The sequence below is a fragment of the Enhydra lutris genome, unplaced genomic scaffold (assembly GCF_002288905.1).
Source record: "Enhydra lutris kenyoni isolate GAN:26980312 unplaced genomic scaffold, ASM228890v2 scaffoldscaffold18, whole genome shotgun sequence".
NCBI classification, from domain to species: Eukaryota; Metazoa; Chordata; class Mammalia; order Carnivora; family Mustelidae; genus Enhydra; species Enhydra lutris.
The window spans coordinates 23,335,559-23,363,514 of record NW_019154102.1 but is presented as its reverse complement, the minus strand read 5'-3'; the positions used below and the strand labels follow the sequence as shown (position 1 = coordinate 23,363,514).

General features: G+C 54.1%; 1 protein-coding gene across 2 annotated transcripts; it reads left to right on the top strand.

The window, feature by feature from the left end:
• On the top strand, window positions 1-27,043 carry LOC111148147 (F-box protein 41). Of its 2 annotated transcripts, XM_022504585.1 has the most exons (13): window positions 1-27; window positions 13,177-14,201; window positions 15,652-15,877; window positions 16,387-16,460; window positions 16,726-17,084; window positions 17,919-18,160; window positions 18,376-18,491; window positions 18,613-18,765; window positions 18,924-19,019; window positions 20,438-20,556; window positions 20,739-20,897; window positions 22,614-22,729; window positions 22,863-27,043. In XM_022504585.1, the coding sequence occupies exons 2-13, from the start codon at window positions 13,315-13,317 to the stop codon at window positions 22,923-22,925; spliced, it is 2,610 nt and encodes an 869-aa protein (XP_022360293.1). In that variant the 5' UTR covers window positions 1-27; window positions 13,177-13,314; the 3' UTR covers window positions 22,926-27,043. The 2 variants fall into 2 exon arrangements, with proteins under 2 accessions (XP_022360293.1, XP_022360291.1); XM_022504583.1 differs by lacking the exon at window positions 1-27 and having other exon boundaries at window positions 12,813-14,201.
• The last annotated feature ends 913 nt before the right edge of the window (window positions 27,044-27,956 follow it).

Here is a 27,956-nt window from a genome sequence, read left to right as displayed (position 1 = left end):
GCCTGGCCTCGCCGCGGGGTGGAGGAGGTAAGGGCGAGTCTTGGGCGCGCTGCGGGACCGCTCCTGGAGAGAGAAGGCAGGGAGGACACCAGCCTCTGCCTCCTCCTCCTCTTCCTTCTCCCCCACAGCCCTCGGGAGGCCCGCGAGGCTGCCGGACCGGGAGGGATTCTGGGCAGGCCAGGCCAGAGGCAAGGAAGGGGTTAATTTAAGGAATTAAAATCAGAACGTTTGAGACCAGGCTTCCCATCCCCCCTTCTAGCCAGTCGCTCCCCGAGCCAGGTTGGGGGTGGGGGCGGGCTCCGGTGGGACTCTGGACCTTGGTGAGCGGGGCCAGAGGGAGGGAGCAGGAAGGGGAGCGCCCTCAAACCCAGCCCTCTCCACCTGCTTCTGGAAAGGGGTGGGGGAGGGGCGTGGTGTTGAGGCCTGGCTGGGCACCTGTGCGGGAGTCTGAGGGTGGGAGGCTTTGGGTGTCTGTGTGCGTGCTGGTGTGCACGTGTGATGGTCTGGACGATCCAGAGGTGTGCGTGTGTGTGCACGCATGTTTCTCTCTCCTTGTAGCCCAGTGCCTCCGTTGGTGACTGTCCACGGTGATCTGGCTGTGTGCTCCTCACTGCATTGCTTTGCATGTGAGTGTGTGACACGGCGCCTGTGTGTGCGTGCCACAGCGTGCCTGTGGGTAGGAGTGGGGCCTGCTCTCTCCTTAGGTCGAATGTGCAGTGGGGAGGGGCCCAGATGGTTTTCTGGGTGTGGGATCCAGGTGCTCGAGCCATGTGTGTGTGACCTTGGGAGGTGTGTGCTCGCTTGCAGGAGCACAAGAGTGAAGAGGAGCTTAGAACAGTAAAGGCAGTGTCAGGGCTGCGGGGAAGCAGGGGACTGGATGCATTGACCCCTGTGGGTCTTCACTAGACTGCTTTGGGAGGTAACCTATGGTGACCCCAACCCAGGTGTGGAGAGCCAGAACCCTGTCCTTCTTGGGGGATTTGGAGGGCTTTGGAGAGAGTCAGGGGGCATGCCTTTATTCTCCATCCACAGGGACACTTCCAGCTGCCTCCCCATCCTCAGAACACCTCCTCCACCTGGTGGCAGATGTCTCCCGAAACCACTGAGCTTAGAGCTTCCTTTCTTTGGCCTCTAACGCCATCAATTAACATCCAAATCTTCCTTCCCCGTTTCTGTAAGTTCTACTTTCTCTGCTCCTTTCCTGCATGCCAATTTTTATGGAAAGAGGGAGAAAGAGCTCTTGGGCCCAGAAGTCCAAGTGAGAGATAGAGGAGAGGCCAGAGGGGGACACGGGAGCCAGGGAGCATGACCAAGAAAAACCCAACTCTGCTAACCTATCCATTTGCCTGATCTGAATTTAAAAGTGAAAGAGACCGAGAGGAAGTTTGGCTATAGCCACACACTTGTTTCTAGATTTAGGGATGCCTAGCCTATGTCTGGTTTGGGAATATTTATAGCTGGAAGGGGGTGATGGTTGTTGAAAGGTAACTGCCATCCTGCCTTTGAGTTCCCTGGACTTTCCTGCCCCTCTGGAAGCCCACCACTCCCTTTATTCAGTCATTCAACAAATATTTATTGAGCGCTACTATGGGCCAGCCAATGAATATTGTAGAGTTGGTGTGATATTCTCCTCCCAATCAGAAGAAACATATATTAAGACTAAGAGCATGGGTTTTGAAGTCAGTCAGGTAGTACTTGGTTCAAATCCTAGCCTATCACTCATTCCCTGGTGTGTAACAAACCACCCCAGAATTTAGGGGCTTAAGACAAGAGTGATTTGTTATTCTTCATGGTCTGTGGGTTGGCCAGGACTGTGGCCATGGTTGTGAGCTCTCATGGCACCTCTCAGCAGCATTCAGTTGAGGGACTGGCTGGAAAGGAACATCAAGATGGCCTTTCGTCCTCCAGGGCCTCTCTACATGGGATGCCTACTTGGTCAGTAATTTAGCCTGTTTTTTAATATGGCAGCTGGATCCCAAATGGAAGTATTCCAAGAGGATAAGCCCTCTGGGACAACAGCTTATCAAGCCTCTGCCTGCATCAGGCTTGCTAATGTCCCATTGGCCAAAGGAAGTCACATGGCCAAGCTCTGCATCAGGAAGGGAGGGGACCACATATGGGGAAGAATCCTGGGAAGCATGGTTCCTGGGGGCCATCAAAGCCACAGTCTATTCCAGTCACTTCCCGGCCTTGGGCAAGTAATTTGGCACTCTGAGCCTCACTTTCCTCCTAAAATAGACACAGTACCACCTGTGGGCAGCAGTGTCTTGAGGATTAAATGAGAAGCATGGTATCTGAGCAGAGTAATTAGTAGGTAAACGTTCACTGTTCAAATTATTAGACTGTAAGCATCTTGGGGGCGTGACTGTCTTATTCATCTTTGTGTCTCCAGTGGCGGTCATGGCCCCTGTGTTTGACGTCTTTTTTTTTTTTTTAAAGATTTTATTTATTTGTGAGGGAGAGTGCACACGTGCACAAGCAGGGGGAGCGGCAGAAGGAGAGGGAGAGAATCTCAAGCAGACTCCCCACCAAAGGGAGCCCATGGAGGGGCTTGGTCTCACAACCCTGAGATCCTGACTTGAACCCAAATCAAATCGGATGTTTAACCAACTGAGCCACCCAGGAGCCCCTGTTTGACATCTTTTTGTTGGGTGGATAAACTAGAAAGAAGCAGAGAAGCCCTAAACCTTGGAGCTCTGGTAGAGTGACAGAGTCAAGAAGACAGCAGGTCCTTACTCCCCGGTGGGTGGGAAGAGACAGGGAAGCACTTGTTACTCCAGGTGATTCTTGGATTGACTTATTTATAACCAGATTCATCCCGTTCCATAATGAGGGGCAGAAATCACTTCAGCTATATGAAATTCATCAGTTCCTCCATTATTCAGTGTTAGTCCTCTAAGAATGATGCACTGATGTCTGCTGTGTGGGAGGAAGGTGTGAGGGTGAATCATTTGCATTGTCCTTGCCCGCCAGTGTGTGCATGGGGTGGGATCTGATGTGCAGACAGGTCTACTACCATCCAGCCTGTGACACCTGTTGCCATGTGTGAAGATCTATGGTAACGGGTGATTCACACTCAGATGTGCTTTGAGCTGAAGGAGGGAGTCGAGGAGGCTTCCTGAACAGGTAGCATTTGAGCTGGGCCTGCAGAATTCCCCATGTGGAGAAGGGAGTCCCAGGAAGAGGGACTAGCATGAGCCAAGACTTAAGGGTGTGACAGCTCATGGCACTTCTCAGTGAGCTAAGGCCCACAAGCCTCATTAAGGTTGCACATGGGAAGCGGATGCAAACGCTAGGCTGGCAAGGCTGAGTGGCGCTCGGGTCCCGGCCCACCTTGAGGGCAGTCAAAGCACGGTGGACTTTACCTCCCAGAAAATGGCCTGCACTCAGAGACTTATTTGAGAAAAAGAGTGACATGACTGGATCTGTATTTGCAGAAAACATGAGAATTGAAAGCTGGTGGAATTAGGACTACAGTTAGCAATGGTATCAATGGATCAGATAGAAGGGGATGGTTATGGTCTGGGGCAGGGGCTAGAGGAAAGAGAGTCAAGTATTTAGAAGGTAGTATTACAAAAACTGGTGATTGATGAGGGCTGAGGAGGACTTTGAGAATTCAGAGATGCTTTGCAGGTTGTATCCAAGGTGAAGAGTAGATTGATGAAGATGTTGGTCGAGACGGGGAAACAGGAGAAAGAAGCAGGCTTGAAGGTGAACATCGTGCTATTGTGAGTTCGTTATTAGCCATAGTAAGCTCTGAGCCCCCGACATTAAAATATCATCCTTTTCATCCTCTCCCTCTGTGCAGGCTGCTTATAAGGTGCACTTAAAAATTAAAAAAAAAAACCTGCTATAAATGTCAGGTCTAAAGCTTTGGGTTATGTGTACCTCAGGATACCACAAGTGATGGTATAGATGAGAGTAGGTTATCCCTAAGAAGCATTTAAATATGTTCAGGTGTCTCTCCTCTTAAAAGCTCTGTTTGGGGGGCGCTTGGGTGGCTCAGAGGGTTAAGGCCTCTGCCTTCAGCTCAGGTCATGATCTCAGGGCCCTGGGATCGAGCCCCACGTCGGGCTCTCTGGGCCACAGGGAGCCTGCTTCCTCCTCTCTCTCTCTCTGCCTGCCTCTCTGCCTACTGGTGATCTCTGCCTGTCAAATAAATAAATAAAATCTTAAAAAAAAAAAAAAAAAAAAGCTCTGTTTGGAATCTCCCACGCTGCTTCTTCCCCCTTCACAGTTGAGGTTCCTGTGTCTACTCACTGTCTCTACCTCACTCTCCCTTCAACCCCATCAACCCGGTTCATGAAAGCGGAGCTCCCTGAAGTCCCCAGTGGACCCTTTGCACCTCTGCTCTGGCTTGTGTCATCAACGCCTGCTGTTTACACTGTCGTTTACACTACTGCCCACTGCTTCCCTCCTTGACATCCTCTCTTCCCAAAGGTTTCCCACCAGAATTCCCACCAGAATCCCCCGGCTTCTGCCGGTTCTTAGGATCTTCTTGGTTCTTCTCCCTCCTCCACCTCTCTGAGGATCCACTTCTCCCCTGCTCCCCTCTCTCTGCACCCTTCTCCCCTGCTCCCCTCTCTCTGCACCCTCTCCCCGATCCTACTCATCCACTTTTACGCTTAAGGTGCGAAAACTGTATTTTTGGCTTCACATTGCAAACTATGTACTATCTCTACTTCCAGGGCCCACTGGAACCTCAAACTTGTGAAATCTACAACCAAACCAATCTCTCCCCCAAATGTGCCTTGCTTCACTTTCCCTGCAAACTGAACCACAGCCCCATCTACCTAGATGCTCAAAACCCAAAGCTGAGATTGATCCTTCACTCCTCCCTTTAATACCAGCCACAATTATTCTGTCACCAAGCCTTCTTGACTCTCCTTCCTATGCTGCTTCCATATCCATCCTTCTCATTGTGCTCCTGCTGCCTTGGCCAACAGTTTCAACTTCTTCCTGATCTTTTTTTTTTTTTTTTTTTTAAGATTTTTATTTATTTATTTATTTATTTATTTTTATGTATTTGAGAGAGAATGAGTGAGAGAGAGCATGAGAGAGGAGAAGGTCAGAGAGAGAAGCAGACTCCTCAAGGAGCTGGGAGCCCGATGCGGGACTCGATCCTGGAAGTCCGGGATCATGACCTGAGCTGAAGGCAGTTGCTTAACCAACTGAGCCACCCAGGCGCCCATCAGCTTCTTCCTGATCTTGATCCCCGGTGGGCTGTACTCTCCACTGTACCTGATACATTCATGGCACAGAGGAGGGACTCAATAAATGTAACATGAATGAATTCATGTTTTAATAAAGCCCAGGGGAGAATTCTAGCCTAAAAATATCAATTTGCGAGAATGTTAGGACTTTTGGTCACAAGGGACAGAAATAACCATTCAAATTACTTTATGCAAAAACAGATATGTACCAACTCAAATAACTGGAAAGAAGGGGGAGTGGGTTTGGGGCATGACCGTAGCTGGGTTCTCAAAAATGTGATGAGGATTCTTCCTGGTTCTTGGTTCAGCTTCACTCTGTTGCCATACTTTTCCCCCCACCGTGCATGGACTTCCTTCATGTGGTAGGTAGAGGTTACATAAGGCCATAGACCGCTTCATGTTCACTAGCCAGTGATCTCAGAGGAACAGGAGACTCCTTAGTCTTTCATTTGTATTTCCAGGGAAGGATTCTGTTGGCTCAGCTTGAGGAATGTGGCTGTTCTGGTGTCATTCACTGTGGCCAAAGAGGTGGGGCACCATGCTAGGTCAGGCCTGGGTCACGCAGCCCTGTCAGAACCACAGGGAATGGGGAGGGGCAGCTTACCAAAGAAGGAATGAGAGGTTCTGTCATCAGAAGGTGAAGAAGGCTTGCCAAACATATAAAAATGTGGAGATCCACTGCAGGAATTCTCAGGGCCTGTTTGGTAGTGGAAGCCGTGAAAATGTAGGATTCTCTGTGTTTGGCAGAGACCATGATCATGTGACAGTAGACAGGAGCCAGGGAAGACACCCATCTCGAGATGGTTGGCCTTGTTTAAGGAGATGAGACTCACATACCTGAAAACTTTACCAAAAAAAAAAAAAAAAAAGTCAGTGCCTTTGGTTCAGCCTGGAGAGTCCTTCCACCCAATGAAAACCTTCAGCTGGACTTAGAAGAAAGGAGACTTGAGATAGGCATTTCAGAAGTGGGGTGGGGAGCAGACCAGGTCCCGTGGATGGTGAGGGGGCGGGTCCTGGCTGAAAAAGGAGGCAGGTCTTAGGGCTGCAGGGGTTGCTGATTTGGGGAGACCAGAATGCAAAGGAAAATTGCCAACTGTTCTGTCATGATACTAATAATACAGGACTGTGATCAAATTTGAACAGGCAACACTTCTATTTTTCTTCTTCTTCTTCTTCTGCCTCCCTCTCCCTCCATCATCATCTTGTCAGCATTTGGGCAAAGCTTATACTCACGCTGAGGAAGTGTACACATCTAGGCAAAAATATTCCTAAGAATGATTCATAAGCCATTCCTCTGCTCTGGCCTGTGGAGGGAAACTGTGGGGCAGGCTGGCCTCAGTGAAGAGCCACCTGGACCTGAGAAGTCCTCTTCTACCCTGCACAGCCACACACAGCCTGCACCCCCAGACTTTCCCCTTTCTCGGGGCCTGGCTAGCAGGGTATTGTGCAGGAAGAGGATGCTTCAAAAGTATATGGGGAGGGCCGCCTGGGTGGCTCAGTGGGTTAAGCCGCTGCCTTCGGCTCAGGTCATGATCTCAGGGTCCTGGGATCGAGTCCCGCATCGGGCTCTCTGCTCAGCAGGGAGCCTGCTTCCCTCTCTCTCTCCTTCTGCCTGCCTCTCTGTCTACTTGTGATCTCTCTCTGTCAAATAAATAAGTATATGGGGAGGAGAGAAGGGAGGCTGGTCAGTTCTGATGTCCGACAGGGCCCCCACAGAAGGGACCAGTGCTTGGGATGGTCGAGTACACATGGGTGCCTTGATACCAGGCTGACCGGACATTATGGAATAGCCCTGTTCCTAAGCAGGTGTGTGTGTGAGTGTGTGTATGTGCCGAATTCTATTTCTTTCTTTCTTTTTTTTAAAAGATTTTATTTATTTATTTGACAGACAGAGATCACAAGTAGGAAGAGAGGCAGGCAGAGAGGGAGGGGGGAAGCAGGCTCCCCACTGAGCAGAGAGCCCAATGCAGGGCTCGATCCCTGAGATCACTGAATTCTATTTCTAACATCTGTGGTCACTTTGCCAACTTCTTCAATTTCATCTATAGTTGCTAATTTATTCAGGTTTTCTATTTCTTCTTTGGTCAATTTTGGTAATTTATATTTTCCTGGAAAAATATGCACTTCATCCAGATTTTCAAAAATTTGGGCCAAGAGTTGTACCTGATAACATTTTAGTAATAAAAAAAAAAAAATCTCTGTGAGTGGTTCTATCCCTTTTCTCATTCATAGTGTTATATATTTGTTTTCTTTCTTTCTTTTTTTTTTTTTGCCCCTTGAATAGATTTGCCAGAAGACTCTCTATTTTGTTGGTCTTTTCAGAGAACGATCTTCTGGATTTACCTCTAGGGGCTACTTTTTGGTTTTAATATACCTAAATGATGGTGATGTTAGAACAGTGACTAAGTATTTTTTTTTTTAATTTTATTTATTTATTTGACAGAGAGATCACAAGCAGGCAGAGAGGCAGGCAGAGAGAGAGGAGGAAGCAGGCTCCCCTAGAGAGCAGAGAGCCCGATGCGGGGCTCGATCCCAGGACCCTGAGATCATGACCTGAGCCGAAGGCAGCGGCTTAACCCACTGAGCCACCCAGGCACCCCTAAGTATTTTTTTAAAAAAGAAATTTAAGTCCTTGTCTTCTAGGTACTAAAGTACTTCTTGGGTAAAATAATATAAAATCTTGGATTTGCTCAAAGTTATTCAGTGGTAGGGTGGGGGAAGTGTCAGGCAGAGGAGCAGGTGTCAGATGAAAGAATTGTCATAAGTTGGTCGCAGTTGAAATTGGATGCTGGGTACATAGGAGTTTACTGTATTTTGTATTTTGAATATGTGTGGAAATGCCCATGACCAAAACCTATGTTTTCCTTTAATCCTTGTCCCACAATGCATACCAAAAATTTTTGGATTTTACAACTCCATTGTATAAAAGGAAACCATACAGCTTGAAGTATTTGCATGCTACCAAGTCACTGTTGGTTTATGCTATTATGGTTATTTGTTTAACGCCCTTAATTTAAAAAATTGTTCTAGACTTTTAAAAAAAGGTAATCACAAAGTACGAAAAGAAAGCATATATAACTGTTTATATAGTCTTCGGGTAGGCCTGGACTCAGTAAACTTGATAACAAAATCAGAAATCCTAAAGATTTTTACTGAAGCAAACTATCAGCTTTATTATATCAGTAAAGACCATAAACAAGCCAATCAACACACTGGAGAAAACCATTTGTGGTATATAAATGACAAGGGATCAATATTAGAAAAAGCCTTTGAATATCAGTAAGAAAATATGAATATTCAGTATAAAAATGAGCAAAATAGTGCAGAGGCAAAGTCACCAAAGAAATAAAAAGGAACGCTAAATGTGTAAAAAAAAAAAAAAAAAAAAAAAACCAAGCATAATAAACAAAGAAAGGTAGAAAGGTGAGCAAAGGGGCGCCTGGGTGGCTCAGTGGGTTAAAGCCTCTGCTTTCCGCTCAGGTCATGATCCTAGGGTCCTGGGATTGAGCCCCACATCGGGCTCTCTGCTCAGCAGGTGCCTGCTCGTGATCTCTGTCAAATAAATAAATAAAATCTTAAAAAAAAGAAAGGCAAGTAAAACAGCCAGGCCACTTTTCACTCTCAAACTGGCAAGAGTACAGCAAGGCCAAAGAGAAGCTGAATTTGGCTGCAGTTGGTAGACGTTGGGAACCATTGAAAGGGCATGAGCAGGAGTCCTCTGTAGATAGAGGAGTCTGGTGCCTAACGGGACAGAGGAGAGCCCCGAGCTAAAGCCCGGGTCAGCACTCTGGGTGTGAGGAAGAGCACAGAGCAGGAGAAGAGAACCACCTCAGAAAAAAGCCCATAGGTTTTTTTGTTTGTTTGTTTGTTTGAAGAGTTTATTTATTTGACAGAGATCATAAGTAGGCAGGGTGGGGTGGGGGCGGGAAGCAGGTTCCCCGCTGAGCAGAGAGCCCAAAGGGGCTTGATCCCAGGACCTGGGATCATGACCTGAGCCGAAGGCAGAGGCTTTAACCCACTGAGCCACCCAGGCACCCCAGAATCCATAGGTCTTGATGGTGAGCAGAGAGCAAGGTCAGGATGGCCAGTGTGTGGTGTGACTGGGAGGACAGTGAGGAAACAAGGATGGATCCTAGGGAGTGGGTGAGGGGAAGTCCAAGGTTTGCTTTTTGACGCCGGAGGTCATGGTTTCAGTCTAGAGTTTCATTACCAGTGACTGGCAGCAGAGTCAAAAGATTTAGGCTACAAAAAGGATTTGCTGCCTCTCACAATTGACAAGTCCTGGATTGAAGTTTCAGGCACATCTGGATCTGGATGGCCAAGGGAGGTCATCAGGAGTCTCTGTGTTCTTGTCCAAGGAGGACAGAAATGGCCACGGACAGCTCCAGGCCCACATTCTCTCAGCAGGCACAGGTCCTGTAGTGGCTGTATGGGCCTGGAGTGGGAAATGCGACTGATAAACAGGCTAAGGTCATAGCCCAACCCACAGTGGGGGAAATGGTTCTCCAAGGGAAAACTGGGAGTCTAGTCACAAAGGGGGACTGGAGCTGAACAGCAAAAAGAATACGTGTCCCCTGCATCCATCCTCTAAACAAGATCTACACAGATCCTGCTAACTGTACAATTTTTAAAATCCTTCTCTTTATGGTAACACAACGATCCCTCACAAAACTTAAAATACCCTTGTCCCATCTCCAGAAGGAGATGTTCCAAGTTCTCATCCACTTAGCAGTCCGGCCCCAATTCAAGATCTTGGTGGTAGGCTGTCTCTTTGGCAGGTACTGAGCTAGGCCTCATGGTCTTTCAGTTGAGGGCCAGACAATGATGGAGGAAAGACCAGACAGCTGAAAGCACAAAATCCTCCCAGCTGAAGAGGGGAGATGAGGAAAAATACTCAGTGGTCACAGACCCATATGTGGTCCACATACTTTACCAGTTGGGGAGGACGGGATTCCCTGACTCCTGTTTTCGGCTTCTTTGGTTCTGCCATCTCCAAGAGCCTCCACTGGTCCTTCAGGTTCTGTGCCACGCAGAAAAGGGGCCTTGGGGGCTCACCTCCCACTGATGCAAGTGTAAGGGGTGGGGAACACTAGGAGCTGAGTAATCCCTGGCCTTTGTTTTCCAGGTTTGTGGGTTTTTCTGGCAATACAATCCCCTTAATCATTAGAAAGCTTTCAGTCAATTTGCATTCAGTTGTCCCCAGAGCCATTAACCAAACTAGAGACCTCATTGGAAGTTGTAATTCTTGAATCAAGTCCCTGGTGATGGTGTTGGAGGAGGAGCAGAGGTTGTCTCTTAGCAACAGCCCTTGGTGCCCTGCCCATCCCAGAAGCCCATGGTTCTGTTGCTTCTTGGGAGGCCTCTGCCGCAGGGCAAGGCAAACCCTTCCTCTAGGGTGGGAGGCAGAGTCCATCTGCCCCTTCCCACTCAAGCCGCATCCTAGTGGAAGGCTGTTTCTGATGAAAGCAATGGTGGCACAGCAGGAAGGGTTCTTGAACGGCCTGAGGAGTCAAGAGCCTGCCATGGCCCAGGTTTGTCTCTCTGTGTTTCCAGCCTCCCTATCCTTGCTTGAGCTGACTTTACTAGAAGCAGAGAACGGACTCTTAATTATCTGACTCTCAGCCATATTGGATTACTGGCCTCAGGCAGAAAGCGCCTCTCTAGGCAAAGCAGCATTTTCTTCCTCTGCTTTCAGATGGGCCCCTTTCAGCCATGTGTCTCTTTCTTGTTGGACCTTACTGAGGCTGAGGGAGGGGCCACACCCCAACAGGGTGACATTTTTTACAAGTCCCCTAAAGTTCCAGGTAGGAACATCACCTGAGCTCCAGAGACAGTGGGAGAGTTTCATCGGCTGCTTTGCTGCTGGGTAGCAGAAAGGGGTCACCAACTTCTGAGGGGGGAAGTGGTACTATCTTACTTCCTCTCTTAGTTCAGCTAATTCCTCCTTAGGGTCTATTCCTTTAAAAAAAAAAATCCCATTTCTCATTCTAGTTTCTGAGTTAGGACTTCTTTCTAGTGCAGGTACCACAGACCTGACTCCAAATGGCTTAAGCAACAAAGGGAAAGGATTGGCTCACCCAACTGAACAGACCAGATCTCAAACAGTGTCTGTGAGAAATCTCTTTCTCCATTTCAATTCTACTTCTCTGCTTTGGCTTTGTTCTCAGGAGGTTCCTCCCCAAAGAAGCAAAGACAGCTCTTGTAGCTCTAGCCTTCCCCATCAGCTTAGAAACCCGAGCCCAAAGAGGATACTTTCCCCCCAGTAGTTCCAGAGAAGTCCTGGAGGGAGGAATGACCCCTGGACTCAACCTGGGTGATCTCTGCCCATCCTGGGACTCTGTTTGGCCAGGTCCATATTACTTTCTTACCCCTGGAGCCGGGCTGGACCATCAACCCCCACTCAAAGCATGTGGATGGAGAAAGTGGGGAAGGAAGAATGTTTCTCCAAGGTCAAAGAAGAATGATTTTATCAGGAGAAGGACTGGGTGCTGGGCTAGTAAAGGGAACAGTCACCCATACCCCCACATGGAAATCCCTGAAGGTGATGGGAACTCGAGAGCAGGTCAGGATGGAGATGCAGAGCTGAGAGTCAGTGGCTTAAAGCTAGGAGTGAACTTGTGGGAGCAAACCCGACTGCCAGGAAGAGGGCAGATGCAAAGAGGGTGTGAAGGTGGACCTCTCATCAGGAAGATTTAGAAGGCAGTAGGAAGAGGAGGTTGGAGAACCCAAATGGGCAGCTTCATGGCAGCCTGGATGGAGGGGCCAGTAGTGTCAGCCAAGGGACCAAGTGGGTGGAGATACCTGATGACAACTGGATTGATAAACGGGTGGTCTGTGACCCAGAGGAGCACAGTGTCAGTAGAGGGTGGCTGAAGTCCAGTCACAGGCAGTTAGGAAGAGGAGGGCAGTGATGAGTGGGGTAGAGATTCCACAAGGTAGAAGAGGTATGACCAGAAGCCAGAGATGAGGGACGAGAGGCAGTGGGAGTTCAGGGCGACCGGGGGTAGGATGTCAGGAAGGGTGGTGGCTTGTGCTAGAAATAGCCTGAAGAAGACAAATATGGTGGCCCTTGGAGCAAAGGGCAGGGGCAGGACACTTATTAGAGACCGACCTAGCAAAGGACTCTGAAAAAGGACCTACACACCAAGAGTGGCAGTGATGGGAGGGTACAGAAGCAGGACAAGAATAAACAGTGACACACGCACACAGGTATCATCAGGTGAGGTGACAACTTGGTCGCTGCAACATGGTACCAACAGTCCACCCTGTCTGATGGGTATGGTTTGCGTGACATGGAAATAAGCACCTTCCTTTAAAGACTTTTTTTTTTCAGATGTAAGATACATACAGCCAAATACATATAGTGCAGTAGCTTTAAGCATTTAGCCTGATTATTACATATGTATTCACATGAATAACCACCACTCCTATCAAGATCTAGAACATTTTCAGCATCACACAAGGTTCCCTCCTGTCCCTTCTCAGTTTCTAGTCCCCAGGGAGTGACCTCTGTTCTGACTTATATCATGATGAATTTAGTCTGTTCTTGAACTCTGTATGTATGGAATCCTACAGTGTGCCCTCTGCTCTGGCTTCTTTTGTGCAGCATAATGTGGGATGGGTTCACCCATGTCCTTGCATGTACCAGTGCTTCCTTTTCTTATTGCTGGATAAAATTTAATTTATCCATTCTACTGGTGATGGGCACCTGGGTTATGTCTAGTAGTAATATAGGTTGGAAGTGTTATAAGTATAATGAATGCCTCCCCCCACACCAAAGAATTCTCATTCTTTCTCACTGTCGTGCATGTACACCCCTCACCCCTGCAGGTACTAGAGCAGGCCGGCCCCCTCTAGGAGGCCAAGCCATGGGATACCCTCCTTTATGGGTGTGTGTTTCCTGGGGCAATTTCCTTACGCGTGGGGGAGACCATCCTCCTACGGCTTACTCCCTCTCTTCTAGCCTCCTCGCCCCTCGCCGTGGGCGCCGTGAGCCTTCCCGACCCCGCGGGGGGGCTCGCCCGCGGCCCTCCATGAGCGCACCCGGCTGACCAGCGGGGCGGCCGCGGTGGAGCCCGGGCGCCACGGAGGCGGCGGGGCCATGGCCTCGCTGGACCTGCCGTACCGCTGTCCCCGCTGCGGGGAGCACAAGCGCTTCCGGAGCCTGTCGTCGCTGCGTGCTCACCTGGAGTACAGCCACACGTACGAGACGCTCTACATCCTCTCCAAGACCAACAGCATCTGCGACGGTGCCGCCGCCGCCGCTGCCGCCGCCGCCTCCGGCTTCCCGCTGACGCCCGAGCCCGCCGCCCTGCTGGCCGTGCCCGGCGCCCGGCGCGAGGTCTTCGAGAGCACGTCCTTCCAGGGCAAGGAGCAGGCGGCCGGGCCCTCGTCCGCCGCGCCGCACCTGCTGCACCACCACCACCACCACGCGCCCCTCGCCCACTTCGCGGGCGACCTGGTTCCCGCCAGCCTGCCGTGCGAGGAGCTGGCCGAGCCGGGCCTCGTGCCCGCCGCCGCCGCACGCTACGCGCTGCGCGAGATCGAGATCCCGCTGGGGGAGCTGTTCGCGCGCAAGTCCGTGGCCTCCTCCGCGTGTTCGACGCCGCCGCCCGGGCCGGGCCCCGGGCCCGCCTCCGCCTCGCCTGCGTCCCCCTCGCCAGCCGATGTGGCTTACGAGGAGGGCCTGGCGCGCCTCAAGATCCGCGCGCTGGAGAAGCTGGAGGTGGACCGGCGGCTGGAGCGGCTGAGTGAGGAGGTGGAGCAGAAGATCGCCGGCCAGGTGGGTCGGCTGCAGGCCGAGCTGGAGCGCAAGGCGGCCGAGCTGGAGACGGCGCGGCAGGAGAGCGCGCGGCTGGGGCGCGAGAAGGAGGAGCTGGAGGAGCGGGCGTCTGAGCTCTCGCGCCAGGTGGACGTGAGTGTGGAGCTGCTGGCCTCGCTCAAGCAGGACCTGGTGCACAAGGAACAGGAGCTGAGCCGCAAGCAACAGTGAGTGGGCTGCGAGGGCCCTGTGGGCGGGTGTCCCCGTGAATGTTCCTGACTGGGTGACCGTGTGTGTCACTGCTGCTGCCACCACCGTGAGTGGGCCCGAGTGTGGCTCTGCGTGTGCCTGTGTGGCCATGGCTTGGTCCTGTGGCATCTGTGGCCACGAACACATGATGGTAGTGTGTGTGGGGCCAAGAGCGTCATGATGGTGTGTGTTTGGGACTGTGAGGACATGCAAGTACACCCGTGTGCCTGCCTATGACAGCTCGTTCTCTTCCTTCTCCATGTCTCTAGTCAAGGCCAGACCCTGCACTGTGGCACCAGATCCTCTAACCTTTTGCCGACTCAAAGATGTGGCACAGTTCTGTCCTCTCTCTTTGCCGTCATCAGATTTTCCTTGTCAGCTATATCATTCCTGAAAGCAGCCAAACAGGAGGTTGTTTCTCCTATCCGCCATAGCCTCACTGCCCACTTGCGCTGCTGCCCCTTTTCTCCCCTTCCAGAACAACTCCTTGAAAGTTTATACTCCTTATCTCCAATTTCCTTCTCCACTTTCTCTCTTGGATCCACTCTGATCAGATAGATGTCCACCGCCACCACTGTCCTCCACGTCACCAACTACCTTCAGGTCGCCGAGTCCCATTCCTCACCTCAGCCTGTCAGCAGCATCTGACACAAATGAAACACATGAAACAAATGAAATGAAATGAAACACAACCTGAAATGCTTTCTTCACTTGGCTTCCAGAACACTCTCCTTTTCTCTGCTCCTTCTCGGTGTTCTTTGCTCGCTTCTTATTTCTGCGGTCCTTAAATGTAGAAGGAAATATAAGGATGTTATTTATCTACCCCCGTTGTGATTCAAGTAAGTTCTGTGGGAGCAAGAGTTTTTCTCAGGTCTGTCCACTGCTGTGCCCCTAAATACCTAGAACAGTGCCTGACACCTAGACGGTGTTGAATGTGAATACATTTGGGAGTAAATGCTCAAGTGACTCTGAAGGGTGCTGTGTGTACTTCCCAGAGGCTTCTGCATCTGAGAATGTTTCTGAAAGTGTGTGTGTGTGTGTGTTGGGCTGTGTGAGCGGGACTGTGCCTGTCTCAGATGGCGCGTATGCCTGCAAGTGAACAGGACACGAGCACACGTACGGAACTGTGTGTGGCCCTGTGCCGGTGAGTGTTTCCGGAAGGAGGAGGTGGCCCTGGGTGTGATTGTGAATGTCAGAGCGCTTCCGTGGGGATGAGGGATGTGTGGCAGGAGCGTTGGGGCTGGGTCAGTGGGGTGTGAGCGTGGGTCTTGGGGTCTATGGGTTGCATTTCTGGGTGCGCGGTAGCGTGGGGCGCGTGCTGCGTGCACCCACGTGAGTGTGTCTCTCCCTCCCACTCGGGGTCTCATCTGGAGGGCGGGTGGGCAGGCAGGGACTGAGGCACCTGGGTGAGAGACTGCTCCGGCCCAGGGAGGTGGTGCAGATCGACCAGTTCCTGAAGGAGACAGCGGCGCGGGAGGCCAGCGCCAAGCTGCGTCTGCAGCAGTTCATCGAGGAGCTTCTGGAGCGTGCCGACCGCGCTGAGCGGCAGCTGCAGGTCATCAGCAGCAGCTGTGGGAGCACACCGAGTGCCAGCCTGGGTCGCGGAGGGGGTGGAGGGGGCGCTGGGCCTGGTCCCCGGGGCCCCGGCAGAATGGTGAGTGTCCACCTGCCGTCCCTGCTCCACTCGCACCCCTGCCCCCTCCAGTACCACCGTGTGCACCGCCTGGCCTGGCGTTCCCTGTTATGGTCCGTGCTTCCCTTCTTTGGCTCTTTCCTGCAAGCCGACTCCGGAGGGGTCTGAAGGAGGGGTCTGAAGGAGGGGTCCGGGAACAGGGGTGCCCCTCTGACTGGGCGGAAGTGCCAGCCCCTGAAGCTGTGATCCAACCGCCCCCGTTCTCAGGGGCCCATCTCTGCCCAAATGAGAGCCCAGGAGCCACAAGCTGGGGTCTGGGGTGCTGGGTGGGTGTGGTGAGGGGGGTGGTGAGCCTGCCTTTCTGGGCTGTCTGTCTGTCTTTTTGTCCATCTTTCCCAACTTTTTTCCTTCTCTCTCCTCTCCCTCCTCTCTTCTCTCCATCTTGTGCCCTATTTCTCCTGCTCCTCCTCATCCTCTTGCCTCCTCTGCCCCTGCCCCTCCGCCTTTCCCTCCTGCTCGGGGGCCCACAGCGAGAACACCACGCGGGCCCGGCCATGCCTAGCACATACGCCGTGTCGAGGCATGGCTCCTCTCCCAGCACAGGGTAAGCCTCGGGCCTGGCCCGTCCCACACAACCCACCCTCACCCCAGAAAGATCCACTGGCCCCCTGGTTGGTTGGCCCATCTGGGGCCTTGGCTCCTTCTCCTTTCCCCACATTCCTTGGGTCACCTCTGTCTGCCTCTCCACACTCTTGGAAGGGGGCTCTTGGAAAGTAGGGCAGGGGGTTTGCCCTCGGTAGGGGTGGCATGGGGAGTTGAGGCCGACCTGGTGCCCCTCACTCCTCACTGTCTGGTCCACCCCACCCCAGGGCCTCCAGTCGCGTCCCCGCTGCGTCCCAGAGCTCAGGCTGCTATGACAGTGACAGTCTGGAGCTGCCCCGGCCAGAAGAGGGGGCCCCCGAGGACAGTGGCCCTGGGGGCTTGGGCACACGGGCCCAGGCCGCCAACGGTGGCTCGGAGCGCACCCAGGCCCCTCGCAGCTCAGGCCTGCGGCGTCAGGCCATCCAGAACTGGCAGCGCAGACCCCGCCGACACAGCACGGAGGGGGAGGAGGGTGATGTCTCAGACGTGGGCTCGAGAACCACCGAGTCGGAGGCTGAGGGCCCCTCAGAGGCCCCCCGCCCTGGGCCTGCTCTGGCTGGGCCGCTGAGCAGCTGCCGGCTCTCAGGTGAGTCCTGGAAGGGTAGGCCAGAGAGGCCAAGCTTTTCCTGGGTGCTGGGCCCTCTCAGGGGACACGGGGCTGGGGCAGTAGATCTCTTGGGCTCCTGCACGTGTTTTCCCATTGTCCCAGACTTCCCGCAGTGAGGATGACAAACTCTTCTACAAGTGTCCTGGGAGGCGGGGCAAGGAACTCCTGAGACAGAGCAGTGCTGCCGCACAGGGGTGTTCATGTTGGGGACTGTACAAGGATGCCATGTCTCAGGGGGTCCATTCACATGATGGGCTCGTTGACATTTACAGGACAGTAGCTGAGTGTTCACTGCAATCTGAAGTCCCTGGAACAGCAGGGAGAGCCCCCCACCTCTATATATGCACAAGGCATGTGCATATGTGGGTGGGTCAGGGTCAGGAGGTTAGAGGGCTCAGGTCAGGTGCATGGCTGCTCTTTGAGTGACTTCTGGGCAGGCTCGCCCTGGCCTTCTGTTCACAGAGGCCGGGTTTCTATCTATCTGCACCCTCACCCTCTAAACCCTTGCCTTTCCTAGACTTGACTCAGCTGCTTCATCTAGGGGGTGAATTTGGACAATATGCTGATGTATGATCTTTAAAAAACAGTTTACTTGAGGAAGGGTCACCTTTTTCTAAAGTGTATAATTAGAGATGGGGTGTGCAGAGGAGGGGGAAGCAGAGGCCCTGTGTCCTTCCCAAGTCACTGGTCCCCCAGCAGGGGTCTCCCGTGCCTGTTACTTCTATAGCTCCCACCTCACCCCACCTCCCCACCACAACACCCCCATTGGCCTTTGACCCTCCACACTGACCTTTGACCCTCTGGTATGTGCAGCCCGCCCTGAGGGAGGCAGTGGGCGGGGTCGGCGGGCTGAGAGGGGCAGCCCCTCCCGCTCCAACGAGGTCATCAGCCCAGAGATCCTCAAGATGCGCGCTGCCCTGTTCTGCATCTTCACCTACCTGGACACGCGCACGCTGCTGCACGCCGCTGAGGTCTGCCGGGACTGGCGCTTCGTGGCTCGCCACCCCGCGGTCTGGACCCGGGTGCTGCTCGAGAACGCCCGCGTCTGTTCCAAGGTGCCTGTCTTCACCCGCCGGCCCTGCTGCGAACCCACCTTTCTTCCCGCAGAACTGGGGCCCTCGAGGTCTGGCCCTTGCATCCCTTTCAACACCCCAGCTTTAGCCTGGCTCCCCCAGATGCTCTGTCGGGGCCTCCTGTCTTGGGGCTGGTCTCCCTCCAGCCCAACCAAGCTCAGGCCCCCCATCGCCAGGCAACCCCTCTCTCCCCGCAGTTCCTGGCCATGCTGGCTCAGTGGTGCACCCAGGCCCACTCCCTGACGCTGCAGAACTTGAAGCCCCGGCAGCGGGGCAAGAAGGAGAGCAAGGAAGAGTATGCGCGGAGCACCCGGTGAGGCCAGGGAGGGTGGGTGTGGGGGGGGTACTGCGGACACACCTGGAGTTCCACAGGGGAGGCTTCCTGGGGCAGGGAGTGGCCCCAAGCAGTGCCCTGAGCTCTTGGCCATCCATAGGGGCTGCCTGGAAGCGGGGCTGGAGTCCCTGTTGAAGGCGGCAGGGGGGAATCTGCTGATCCTGCGCATCTCACACTGTCCCAACATTCTCACCGACCGCTCCCTCTGGCTGGCCAGCTGCTACTGCCGCGCCCTGCAGGCCGTCACCTACAGGTAGTTCGCACCCTCTCCACTGGGGGCCAAAGGGGTCCCTGCGGTCTGCATACCCTTCCCCCAGGGCTCTAAGGCGAGGGGACCCAAGAGTTCTCTGGTTCAAGGGAAGGGAGCAGGTGCCACCAGAGTGGGCTGTCCCAGATCTGTCTTTTCAACAGGAGCGCCACAGACCCGGTGGGCCATGAGGTCATTTGGGCCCTGGGCGCAGGTTGCAGAGAGATTGTCTCCCTCCAGGTGGCGCCACTTCACCCTTGGTGAGCCCCAGCAGGGGTTTGGAGGGGCTGGGGTTGAGCCTGGGCTGGGGCTAGCTGAGGACTGAGCCTATCTGGGCCATTCCAGAAGATGCTTGAGGGGACGGATTGATGTTCATCAGTCTGCGTGTTTAGCTGTTAGGAGCGGGGCTTCAAAATCAGACCTGGGGTGACGTCCCGGCTCACTGGCCGTGTGATACAGGGCAATCCAGGCATGCCTCAGTTTCTCAAGTGCAAAGTGAAGGTGACATTAGAGATCTTTTAGCCTTAGTGGGACTGTAGATGGCTCAGATGAGCTGTATCTCTACAGCCTGTATGTCGGTGTTCAGTCAGCGCTAGCTAGAAATAGCCATGTCTGGTTGGCACACAGAAGGCCTTTGAGGAAGGTCGATGTAACATCCACAAAGGAGGTGGTCGTTGGAGAATCCAGATCATTCACCACTAGACTTGGTGTTCCTCAAACCAGGCTTCCTTGTCCCTGCACTTTGTCCTCCAAGTCCTCTCTCTGCACGACAGCTCCTCCTGGGGCATCTCATGTCCTTCCTAGCCACCTGGCAGAATCCGTTCCTGCTCCCTGGCCCCCATTCCTGTCAGGTGCCTGGGCTGGAGCCCTGCTGGAGTTTGTTTTGCCGTCATCTTTCTCTCTCTGAGTCTCCACCATACTCGCAGCTCTCAGGGCCGGGCTGTGAATGTTCGCTTCCATATCCCTGGTACCGAGTGTGTAGCAGACACCAGGGAGCCCGCTGTCTGGGCCAATGCCGAGGAAGGAGGTGTTCAGGGAAACGGCGGGTTTGCTGTGTGTGGCGGGCTGGGTGGAGCAGTGAGTGTGGAGAGGAAGGTGGGGGCAAGGTTAGGAAGGTTTTGCGTAAGGGGGGTAGGTTTTTGCATTTTACCTAGGAAGTGCTCGGGAAGCCTTTTAGTATTTCTGATCTTAAAGACAGGATCACACCAGGCTGGTTATGTTCTCTGAATCCCCTCCCTGCCCCGCTCCTTGAGGGCAGGGACCATCTCTGTATTGTCACCGCTGTGTCCCCAGGGCCCAGCTCAGTTGTGCTCCGCTCTAATAGACACTTGAGGCCCATTTGTTGAATGACTGAGTGAGAGAACATAGGAGCAAGGGGCTCGCTGTCAGCAGTGTGGCTGGGTGAACTGGCAGAGAAACTAGATGAACCCACACGAATGTGGGTGGTGGTGCGAATGGTGCATTGAATAGTTTTTCAGGAATCAGATTCTGTAGGTCTCTGCCGGGGTGAGGAAGGGTCAGGGATGATCCCAGGTTTCTAACTTGAGCTGCTGGGTGGTTGGTGGGACCCCAGCCCGAGCTGTGGGTGGGGGTGGGGGAGGCATGAAAGAGGAGCAGCCTCGGGGTGCTGTGCAACCAGAAGCTTCCTTGACAGCCCTCTCTCTGCCCCATTCTCCAGCCAGCAGCCCACGCGCTTCAGTAACCGCTGCCTGCAGATGATTGGTCGCTGTTGGCCGCACCTTCGGGCCCTGGGGGTTGGGGGTGCTGGCTGTGGGGTACAGGGCCTGGCGTCACTTGGTGAGTCTTGCTTCGGGACTGGGGTGGAAGGTGATGGGAAGCAGGTGTGGGTGCGACACCGATGTCCCGGAGGGGCTTGGGGCTGCAGCCCGGGTGGTGGCAGGAGCATGGAGGCACTGGGTCGGCTGGAGGCGACCTGGGGAGTTTGTCAGCAGGACCTCCCCTCCTCCTCCTCTCCCTAGCAAGAAACTGCATGCGGCTGCAGGTCCTGGAGCTGGACCATGTGTCAGAGATCACCCAGGAGGTGGCCGCTGAGGTCTGCCGGGAAGGCCTGAAGGGACTGGAGATGTTGGTGCTCACGGCCACCCCTGTCACCCCCAAGGCCCTGCTGCATTTCAACAGTGAGCGATGGGAATGCGGGGGGCGGGGGCCCGCTGTCCTTTCTCACCATGCCTGGTCAGCAGGTAGCATACCCAGGTCCCTGTCGCTCCTTGTCAGCAAGCGCCAGCCCGGGGGCGGGGGGCAGACCAATGAGGCTGCCAGTCTCGGCCTCGCCACCCGTGTCTCTGGAGGCCAGTGTGGCGTGTGAGGCCTGCTAGCATCTGGTCCAAATGGTTCAGTGCCACAGACATTTATTGCCCTGTGCTCAGGCCCCACGGGAGACATGAGCTGTAGGCTGTCACCTGTTCCACGTGGGGCTCTGGCCAAGGGCAGGGGCAGGACGGACAGGTTAGGAATACAGGTTCTGGAGCTGGACTGATCTAGGTCTCCATTCTGGTTCTGCTGCTTATCAGCTGTGTCATTGGGCAAGTTACTCTGCTTCTCTGGGTTCTGTATCTCCATCTTCTTTTTTTTTTTTTTTTTTTTTTTTCAATTTTTTTTTTTAAATTTTATTTATTTATTTCACAGAGAGAGATCACAAGTAGGCAGAGAGGCAGGCAGAGAGAGAGATAGAGGAGGAAGCGGGCTCTCCGCCAAGCAGAGAGTCCGATGTGGGACTCGATCCCAGGACCCTGAGATCATGACCTGAGCTGAAGGCAGAGGCTTTAAACCACTGACCCACCCAGGTGCCCCTGTATCTCCATCTTCTAAGCAGACATTCTGGAATGGGTGGGTGGATCAGATGAGATCATGTGTGTGAGCCCCGCCAGGCCCATTCTCAGCGTGAAGACCCCTCTCTCCATGCTACTGCAGACTCCACATGTGTCCTCTGATCCCACTGCCCTCTGCCACCTACTCCACCTTCACTGAGGACACGGGCGCCCAGCTGGGGCAGCTCACCCTCCTTCAGGGCAGGGGCTTGGACAGAAGCTGCTTTCTGACCCCTGCTCCATGCCCCCACTGGGACATCCTCCTGCCGGCACAGCCGGCAAGGAGCTGAGTAACCGCCAGCACCTGGTGTCACTGCCCTCAGGACCCACAGTAACCACCAGGTGGCTCCTTGGTTGCTCAGGCTACTGGAGCATGCCCCCTTTCCTGAGGTCCTGGTCACACCCAAGTCCTGAGCCCTGAAGATTTCTTGACTATCTCACTATTTCCAAGACCCTGTTCCTCCCTCCCCCTCAGCCTCATGGCCCAGCCCTGGACTGACCTCCAGGACTAACTGCTCAGCCTCCATAAGCATGACCTCCAGAACCCTCTCAGCCTCCTTTCTTCCTCCTCCTCCACTGACTTCATGGCAACATCTAGTCCCTTAAGCCCTCCATTCCCAACTTGTTTGCTGCCTGCCTCCCCTCCATGCTCCAGAGAAGACCATCAGCCTCACCCCAGCTGCTCTGTCCTTGAATTCATTTCCAGATGGCCAGGCCATGGTACAACTGTCCCCTCTGCCAGGGATGTTCCTAGAGCCTCTGCATGATTGACTGTTGCCCACTCATCCTCCCAGAGTCCACCGCAGCCTCTGCTGTATGACCTTGCCCTCCATGCCCCTCACCAACCCCTTGCCTGGTTGACCCTCTGGGTGCCATGGGCCTGCTTTCCTCTATGTAGTGCCCAGTGCCTGGCATGTGACTGTCTCTCTGTAGGGTTCTGGGTTCATTAAGTACTGATAGGAGAGGCAGCAGTCCCATTGCCCAGGCGAAACGTGAGCCACCACCTTACTGCCCACCTTTTCCCAGGCATTTGCCGGAACCTCAAGTCTATTGTGGTCCAGATTGGGATTGCCGATTATTTCAAAGAACCCAGCAGTCCCGAGGCCCAGAAGCTGTTTGAGGACATGGTGACAAAACTTCAGGTGAGGAGTTGGCTTTTAGGCCCCACAAGACCTGAGGTGGCATCCCTAGGCTGGGGTTGCTGACCTAGGCATGTAATGGGAGGGCCCCGCTTGCCTAACCCTGAGGGGAACTAACCCAGGGTTCGGTCTACAGGCCCTACGACGGAGGCCCGGCTTCTCTAAGATCCTGCACATCAAGGTGGACGGTGGCTGCTAACCCGGGCGGGGGGCGGCAGGGCCTCTGCCAGCCCCACACCAGGGCACTCTCTTTGGACCTCCAGAGGGACCCTGATTGGACTAGACCTTTGGAGGCCTGGTGTTATCCCTGGCTTCCAGGGAAGGGTTGAGTTTCCTGTTCTTCTCCTGGGACCGTGGAGCAACAGGCCTGACCCTGGGCACTGCCTCTTCAGGGCTGGGGCTTGGACAGAAGCTGCCCTCCGACCCCTGCTCCACCCCCCAACTGGGGCATCCTTCTGGGCACAGCCAGCAAGGAGCTGAGTCACCACCAGCACCTGGTGTCATTGCCCTCAGGACCTGCAGTTAACCATGGAGTGGCTCCTTGGTTGCTCAGGCTACTGGGGCAGGCCCCCCCACCTTTCTTTCTGGTCAGGGGGCTCCACTAGGCCCCAGCCAGAGTGGGCTCCCCAAAGCAGCTCAGACTTGGCAAGGAGGGCTCCTTTCCTCGTCCTGCCCTGTTCCAGCTCTCTGTGGGGCATCCCCTTCAGACATCCTTCCTAGGCTCCGTGTCCACATTCCCCAGGGATAACACAGATAGGTCTATGGGTCTGGGAATGTGGTCACCCAAAAGTGGGGAGCAGGGGAACAGTGAGGTAATGGGAATGGGCTTGAAATGGCAAAACATTCATCTAGAACTTTTCCCCAGGATATTGAAACCACCACTCCCAAAGGGGGGAAATTGCCAAGTAGAGAAAACTTAGTTTTTACTGCTGTAGAAACAACAAGACCTTTCCTCCCAGCCATCGCATACCCTCATGACACACCAGAGCTAAATTCAGAGCTAAAAGGTGCATGTATCTATACCTTCCTCCAATCCCGAGTCTCTGGAGGGGTAAGGCCGTAGCTCTGGGAAACCTTAGCAGCACTGAGCAGCAGCTCCTATCCTCAAGAAGTGTTTTTCTGGTGCTTGGGCAGGAACGAAATGGCCTCTGGATCCCCAGTGCTGTGGGTGGGAGGGAGTCACTGGGCTGCCTTCTATGCTGGTGCCCGGAGGATGCCAGGAGGAGGGAATTTTGGTTCGTTTCCTTGTCTGGCTAGCTTGCTTGAAGACATGGCCTTGGTAGGGAACCAGACCCATGGAGCCAAGGACGAGGAAGAGTAGCCTCATCAGACTTGCCTCCCTCCACAGTCTTCACGGGCCCCATGGGCTGTGGGCTCTGCTGGAGTGCTTCTGGCCAGGGAGGGTGCTGGGGCCCGAGCCAGAGCCACTTGGCTTGGAAACCACAGAATGCAAATGGGGGTTTTTTATGGACTCTTGCACATTTCTGGTAAGACCAGGTTCTGACACTAAGGCTCCAAAGACTCAGGTCTCCCCAGTTCTCCTCTCAGAACTCCCCCAGTGGTGGAGAGGCCTTGGGTCCTGCTAACATTCACTTGGGAAGTTCTTTCAAACACTAACCTCAATCCATCTTAGGGTTTCCTTCTTTCCCATACAGGAGCCAGCTCTGCCCTAACCATTAGGCTGCCGGTCCTGGCTGGGGCCTGGGCTTCTCTAGTTTCTCAGCCCTTTCCAGGGACCTCTCTGCTACAGCCTGGCTTGGACATCAGGACCCAGCCCTGGGTTACCCTGTACGGAGCCCTTCAGATCTGGGACCCCACAGCCTCAGTATCCAGCTCCCCCGGCTCCACACCCAGCTCGTCCCTGCTCCTGTTGATTTTTCCTCCCATGGCTTATTCTGGCCCTGCCCTTGGAAGACCCCCAAATACTAAGGGTGTCTGTCATATTGGCAACTCCCTGTCCAGTCCTGCACAAAGCCTTGGCCGTGTGGCACCCCCGATTCCAGAGCAGCTGGCCCCACTGTCTCCCACCTGCCTGGCCCTGTCCCCAGGAGTTGCAGTAAACACAACGTTTCTGTCCTCCAGGGGCTTGTGAAGGGCTATGGGGGTGCCCTGGATGCATCTGTTTTTGCCTTGCCAGCTGTACTCCCTGTAGCTTCTGCTCGAGACCCTAGGACCAGAGGTGCTGCTCTCCCCGTCTCCTGGACAAAGCACAAAGGGATGCCCTGCTTGGCCAGAGCCTGCCTTACTGAGGGATTTTTTCTGCCCCATGAAGCTTCCATCCCTGAATACAAGACTTTGGGCAATGTCTCCCCGGGTGGGTGCCCTCTGGAATGCCTGGCATCAGTCCTGGAAAAAGGAGGTCAGGGTGCCCGGGCTGGGAGCTAGAGTGGGAGCAAGGCAGTGCTGAAAAGACTGATTCTAGGAGTAGGTGCATTTACCCATTCATTCAATCATTCATTCATTTGTGCAACAGCCCTGAGCACCACCAGCATTGGGGGCAGAAGAGTGAATAGGCCACCCCATTCCCATCCCCCAGCTCCACTAGGAGGAAGTTTGGCTAGCAAGTCCCCACCTTGTATCTCCCAGCTGAGTGTGAAGGGGGTACAGGACCTATGGCATTGGTCCCTGGCCCTGCCAACAGGAACGATGGGTCATAGCGTGTCCCGCCGCACAGCTGCCCCAGAGCTCACAGACTCATGCACGTTGGACTTCATGCATGCTGAGAAGTGGCAGGGCGCAGGGCCCTCGTCCCCTGGCTCAAAGCTATTTTTTGACTCTCGGGGATGAGCCCTGCTGCTATACGGGGAGCCCATTTGCAGAGATGCTCCATTTGGCGGCTGAGGACAGGCAACAGGGATGGAGGGTCTGGCCGCTCCTGGAGCACCCGTCCTTCACTCACTCAAAGGAGAATCCTCCATATCTCACACCTAGTAAGATGCAAAGGGGGAGAAACATCAGAGCGAGGAAATCGAGGCAGGACATGCTCCAGGGCTCCCAGGCACGTGTAGAGGTCCCATGGGCTCCAGCACTCGGGTGTCCCTACACCTGTCCCTGCCACGTGGTCTGGACCCAGCAACAGAGGCTTGGCGCACTCAGCTTGAGCACTTCGTCAGGCTTTGGGCTGCCTCCCCGTGGCACTAGCAGGGAACAAAGGTGGTGCTGTAGGTACCTGACCCCTGGGAGAGAGGAAGGGTGCTGCCCAGAATTGTGGCTTTCCATTGGCCAAGAAACCACCTAAGGACCAAGGCAGCCCAGGATTTCCTGGTCCTGTGAGAGTGGTTTGAGCCAGCCCCTCAAGAAATGCTTCAAAAACAAAAAGCCACCTCCCTCCCAAAGCCTGCTGCTCCAAGGTTTGGCTCCATCCTTTGCCTTTGGGTCCTTGCCTGTTCCCCTGGTCCTTTGGGCTATGGGGGGGAAGCTGCCCAGGCCCTAATCCCTCTAAGGCGCTAGGCTGAAGACCTTCCCAGAGTGATTACTGGTGCCAAAGACCCAATTCCTGGTGGACAGCAGAAATGGTGAGTGGGGACAGGGCTTACCTGCCCAGAGGTAATAATAACTCAGATTGATGCCATCTGTCCCGCCTATTGGTTCCTCCCCCAGGGGCCTGGCACTTCTCTCTTTAACCCTGGTGGTCATGCTTTCTCACCCAGCCTTGTTCCAGGCCTGCATCTCTGTATATACTGCTGTGTGTTGTGTGTGTATTTATTCCCGGACAAGTGTACTCATCTGCAGCTTCTGCCTGAGGATAAGGTTTAGGATTGGGTGAAGACCGGAATACCAGGGCCAACTAAGGCAACCAGCTCCTATTCCTTCCCCAACACCCCGGGACCCCGGCCAGTCCCAAGACTGCCCTGACAATCAGGCAGGCTTCCCCACCATGAGCCCAAGCCTCAGTTCTGCCCCGGCAGGGTCCTGCATTCAAGTGCAGAGGCCCGAGGCGACCTTGGCTTGCCTCGTGACTGGCACCAGTAGGCTTGGCTCTAGTGGGCACTGCTAGTGGGGCCCTCCACGAGTGGCCCCCAGGCCTGCCTTCCCTGCACGGCCAGGCTGCAATGGGCCTGAACCGTGAGCGGAGCTCCCCCAACCCCAAGCACAGCAGGCGGAGGCGGAGAGCCGTTTTTTGGTTTTGTTTCTGAAGTGGTGCCTGTACCTCCAGCCCCCAGGGGGCCTTCCCTGGCCCCACTTCTCTGCCCGCCCCCCAGGCATCACCATCCCAGCACTTTGCTCCACGTCACCCATAGGTGCCCTCTGCCGAATGTACCTGAGTGTATGTATTTAAAAGGACTCATGTGGGCATCAGAGAATTTATGACTTTGTATCCAATAAAAGATGGTGAAACTGGACTATCTGCCAGGGAAGTAAACGGTAGGTGGTCGTATTTTTGTCCATCTGTGTCACCAAGCCTTTCTGCCCCTCAAGTGCAGAGGCAGGAAGGTGGGGGGTGTGTGTGACCTGAACAGCATTGAGAGTGAATAAAGCATTAGGAAGACCTGTCTCAGGGCTCTAGACATCGCTGTCCCTGCCACAATCACTCTGCACACAGATGAAGAGCCTTGGGGCGTCATTTCTGACCCTCAGCTGGGGGAGGCCATTTTAAGGACAACAGGACAAGTCCAGCAGGAGCACCAGGCATTGCCCAGCCCCTCAGTGGCTTGGCCACCTCTACAGGAAGCTCTAGCCAATCAGGCTCTGGCCTGGGGGAGAGACCAAATTGACCATTGTTTTCTGGCCTCAACTCCCCCATTTTGCCAAATGAGGTTGCCCCACTGATTTGATTACTAAGGTCTTGAAATATTTAAAATCAGAAAAAAGACCAGGGGTTTGGGCTTAAATTACGTGCGGTTCCAGCATTGAACAAGCAGATGAACACGTGTCCCCAAAACTCCAAGCCGGATCTTCTGTTCCCCATATGGGCAGCATGGCGGGGACTCAGAGAAGTTAGTTTACCCAGAGACCATCAAGTAGGGAGGGATGCCCAACTCCACAGCCTGCCCAGCACCCCATCCTGCTTGAGTCCACCTATCCAAAGGTGGGCCAAACTCAAGAGATTTTCTTCCTGATCGCCTCCCAGTGTCAGGCAGCTAAGGCTTCCATGGCTCAAGGAGACAGAGTCCTCTAGCTTCAACAATGACGATAGCTAGCTACAGGCTGGCTCTCAGGACAGTGTGAACGAGAAGGCAGTCAGACCCTGCAGATTTCCAGTTTATCTGTGCTGGCCACTCCAAACCTC

Excerpts from the sequence above, each read along its gene's own strand:
- LOC111148147 (XM_022504585.1), top strand. The coding sequence starts at position 13,315 with ATGGCCTCGCTGGACCTGCCGTACCGCTGTCCCCGCTGCGGGGAGCAC. Across the intron at positions 16,461-16,725 it reads GGCTCCTCTCCCAGCACAGG|GGCCTCCAGTCGCGTCCCCG; the intron begins GTAAGCCTCGGG and ends ACCCCACCCCAG. Across the intron at positions 20,557-20,738 it reads ACAGGGCCTGGCGTCACTTG|CAAGAAACTGCATGCGGCTG; the intron begins GTGAGTCTTGCT and ends TCCTCTCCCTAG.